Below are 3,593 nucleotides of genomic sequence, written 5' to 3'. Positions count from 1 at the left end.
TTGAGATAACTTGTAGGTAACTAATTGATTTTCTCTTGCTGCTTTGAAGATCTCTCTTTGTCTCTTTACCCTTGCCATTTTAATTATGATGTGTCTTGGTGTTTGCCTCTTTGAATTTCTCTTACTTGGAACTCTCTGCACTTCCTGGGCTTGTAAGTCTATTTCTTTCACCAGGTAGGGGAAATATTTTGTCATTATTTCTTCAAATAGGTTCTCAATATCTTGCTCTCTCTCATCTCTTTCTGGCACCCCATAATGTACATGTGAGTATGCTTGAAATTGTCCCACAGGATTCTTAAACTATCTTCACTTTTTTTGTTCTTTTGCTTGGGTTTTTTGCTTCCTCATATTCCAAATCATGGACCTGACTCTCTGAATCCTCTACTCTATTGTTGAATCTCCGTAAATTATTCTTTTTCAAAATTTTATTTATTTTTTTTTATAGAAAGGAAGGGAAAGGGACAGAGAGTTAGAAACATCAATAAGAGAGAAACATTGATCAGCTGCCTCCTGCACAACCCCCACTGGTGATGTGCCCAAAACCAAGGTACATGCCCTTGACTAGAATTGAACCTGGGACCTTTCAGTCCGCAGGCCGACACTCTATCCACTGAGCCCACCTGGTATCGGCTGTAAATTATTCTTTATTTCAGTTAGTATGCTTAATTTATGACTGGTCCTTTTTCATGTCTTTGACATACTCATGAAAATCCTTAAAAGTCTCATGAAGACCCTTCATTATAACCATGGTTTGAATTCTGTATTTGGTGATTTGCTTGGCTCCATTTCTTTCATCTGAGACATGTCTCTTTGTTTCTGCATTTTGGCTGCTGCCCTGTGTTTGTTTCAATGTTTTAGATAGAGCTGCCATATTTCCTGGAATTGATAGAGTGGTCTTGTGTAGTAGGTAGGTAGGGCCCAGTAGCTCAGCCTCTCCAGTCACCTGAACTGGGTCTTGGGCCTTTTATTGATAGGTTTGTGGCACATTGTCAACATCTGCAGCTTGCTTGAGATATTTTAGCAAAGTCTGAAGCCTGAGCCAGAACAGACCATTCATATGGAAAAGCTGCTGCAAACATCTTGGGTGAGCCTGAAAATTGGGTGGGGCTGAGTCTCAGGGAATCCTTAAGGTGGAGCAAGCAGTGTGCTCCAGGCTGATGGAGATGCAGATATGGCTGCTAGTCAGCCCTGTAACAGGAGAGGTCCCAGCACAGGAACCCCCTTGCAAGCACCTCCACCTGGGAGAAAGCCACACCTGAGTCCTGCCCTGATGCCAGACAACCTAGTTCCTCCCCATATGTGTCTGGGTGTCCGAGTAAGTTTGTGTGCCAGCCTTTTATTTATTTTTTAAAATATATTTTTATTGATTTCAGAGAGGAAGAGAGAGGGACAGAGGCAGAAACATCAACGATGTGAGAGAATCATTGATTGGCTGCCTCTTGCATGTGCCATACTGGAAATCAAGCCTATAACCTGGGCATATGCGGAATTGAACTGTGACCTCCTGGTGTATAGGTTGATGCTCAACCATATTCTCATGCAGGCCGGCTGTGTGCCAGCCATTTATTTATTTATTTATTTATTTATTTATTTATTTATTTATTTTAAATATGAAAAGAAAGCAGCAGCCCTTTAGTGACGTGACCGTAACTGAATGTGTTTGAACATCTGGCGGATCTCCTGAATTGCACCAAAGGGTTTGGAAGCACTTGGTTTGGTCTCAGAGGGAACATGGAAGGAGGGGAGGGCCCAGTCCCCAAGGGTCCAGCTGGAGCCGCTCACATTTCGGAGTCCGCGTACATCCCGTTGATCAGGTAGTCCGCCTGTGTATAGTCCTTCTTCTTGTAGTTCTCGTAAGCCTGCAGCGCAAACTGGACCACGACCGCGAAGAGAAGGGCCACTCCCAGCAGGAGCATGGCCAGCAGCGCCCCTCTGTTCACCGGGGACAGGGGCAGGACCCTGGTGGTGACCGCCACGTACTGGCCCTGGGTGCTGAGCTGGCATGAGTCCGTGGGGTGGGCCCGGTGGAAGAAGTGCCCCCTGTGGCCTCAAGCCGCACCTGCTCCGGTGTGGAGGGCGTGGCGGCCCGCATGGCTGGCCCCGTGGCCCCCCATGTGGATGAAACAGTGCTTGGCAGTGTTGTGGGGGACGTGGCCTCCATCCCAGGTGTGGGGCTGGCATGCGGCACAGGAGCTGGCACCGTGCTGGCAGCTGGCCCCCCAGCGGTCACCGCAGTGGTGGACACGGAAGCCACGGAGGGGGTGGGCTCTGGGGTTGTGTTCTCGAGGGCGGGGTGGGGCTACTTGATGTGTTTGCCACGGGTCGGGCAGTCGACGGCTGGATGGTGGGACCTTGTGCGGATGTGTTAAGTGAGTGGGGACTGGTGGGGCCGGCGGTGGGGAGCACGGGGCTGGCTGTGGGGAGCGTGGGGCTGGTTGTGGGGAGCACGGGGCCAGCTGTGGAGTGGCGGGGGGTGTGCTCAGCGGGTCTCTGTGAGCCCCGGGCACCGCCTGCACTTGCCGTGGTGGCAGCAGCAGTCTGCGTGCTGGTGGCCAGCGTTGTCCGAGGTGCTGCGGTTGGCAACGTACCGTTGCTGGGTGCCTGGGTGTGGGGCGTGCTGGGAGCAGCCGTGGACGCCGGGGGTGGCCATGTGGAAGTCGGCGTGGGCACCCTGGAGTCCGTGAGGTTGGCGGGACCCGCGGCAGCTGCTGAGGTGCCCATGTCGGTCCCGGGAGTCCTCCCTGCTGTGACTGCAGGGGAGCTGTGGTTGGCTCCCAAAGTCTCTCTGGCCGACCTGACAGGAGAGGGCGTCGTCATGGCCTCTGATGTTTTGTTCAAGATGCTGCCAGTCGTTTCCCTGGTTGTGATTTTTGTGACCAAGCCAGCCTGTGTCTGGTTGAAGACCACGGGCACTGGACTCTGGGGTGCCACCCGGCTCTCAGAGAAGGACAGGGAGGAAATGCAGGCGAGCACCAGGGCTGTCCACATCTTGTGGGTGAGCCGGGAGCAGGGCTGGCGTCCCGAGGCTCCCAGCGGGCTCTCAGGCTGCTAGCGATGCCGGCGACGTGGCCGTGGGATCAGGGGCGGGTGCTCAGGGCCATTGTCCCGCTCGGAGGGCTGCGGGCTGGCGCGGCGTGCTGGCCAGGCGCGGTCCGGCTCTGCAGGTGAGCGCAGCTGCTGGGGGCGCTCCCGGGCCGCGGAGTGCTTTGCGGAACGGGCGGGACACGGGCTGATGCTTGCTCCGGCCTGGTAACTGTCGCATCCTGGTGCAGCGGGCCTGTGGTGGCCGGGCGGCCCTCGGACTGCGTGCTGCGCACGCGGTCCCGGTCCAGCGTGGGGACGTGGCGGGCAGTGGAGCAATACCACCCGGAGCCAGAGCGCTCCGGACAGCCGCCCCTGTGCCAGCCATTTAAATGAAACATCTGGGTCTCCAGTAGCCTCCATTTCACTCAGCCACAATCCCTGCTGGATTTTTACAGCCCAGTTGTTGCAGGGAATTCTCTTCCCAGCTCTGGAACCCTGGGATGAGGGTTTGGTGTGGGGCTGGAACACCTTTCTCCTCACAGGTGTCCTACAAAGAGACAATCTCACTC

At 54.5% G+C, this 3,593-nt stretch overlaps 1 protein-coding gene across 1 annotated transcript; it reads right to left on the bottom strand.

Moving 5' to 3' along the window:
- Positions 1 to 1,778: 1,778 nt before the first annotated feature.
- Positions 1,779 to 3,384, bottom strand: LOC311615605 (uncharacterized protein; the record flags this gene model as incomplete). The annotated part of the gene is given in 3 exon segments (XM_084870927.1): positions 1,779 to 2,017; positions 2,020 to 2,286; positions 2,289 to 3,384. Coding segments are annotated over 3 exon segments (1,206 nt in total). The 5' UTR covers positions 2,989 to 3,384.
- Between the last annotated feature and the right edge of the window lie 209 nt (positions 3,385 to 3,593).

The sequence above is a fragment of the Pipistrellus hanaki genome (genome assembly GCF_964339955.1).
Source record: "Pipistrellus hanaki genome assembly, chromosome: X".
NCBI lineage: Eukaryota > Metazoa > Chordata > Mammalia > Chiroptera > Vespertilionidae > Pipistrellus > Pipistrellus hanaki.
Note: the sequence above shows the minus strand (reverse complement) of the source record. Positions and strands in the feature narration are given on the sequence as shown.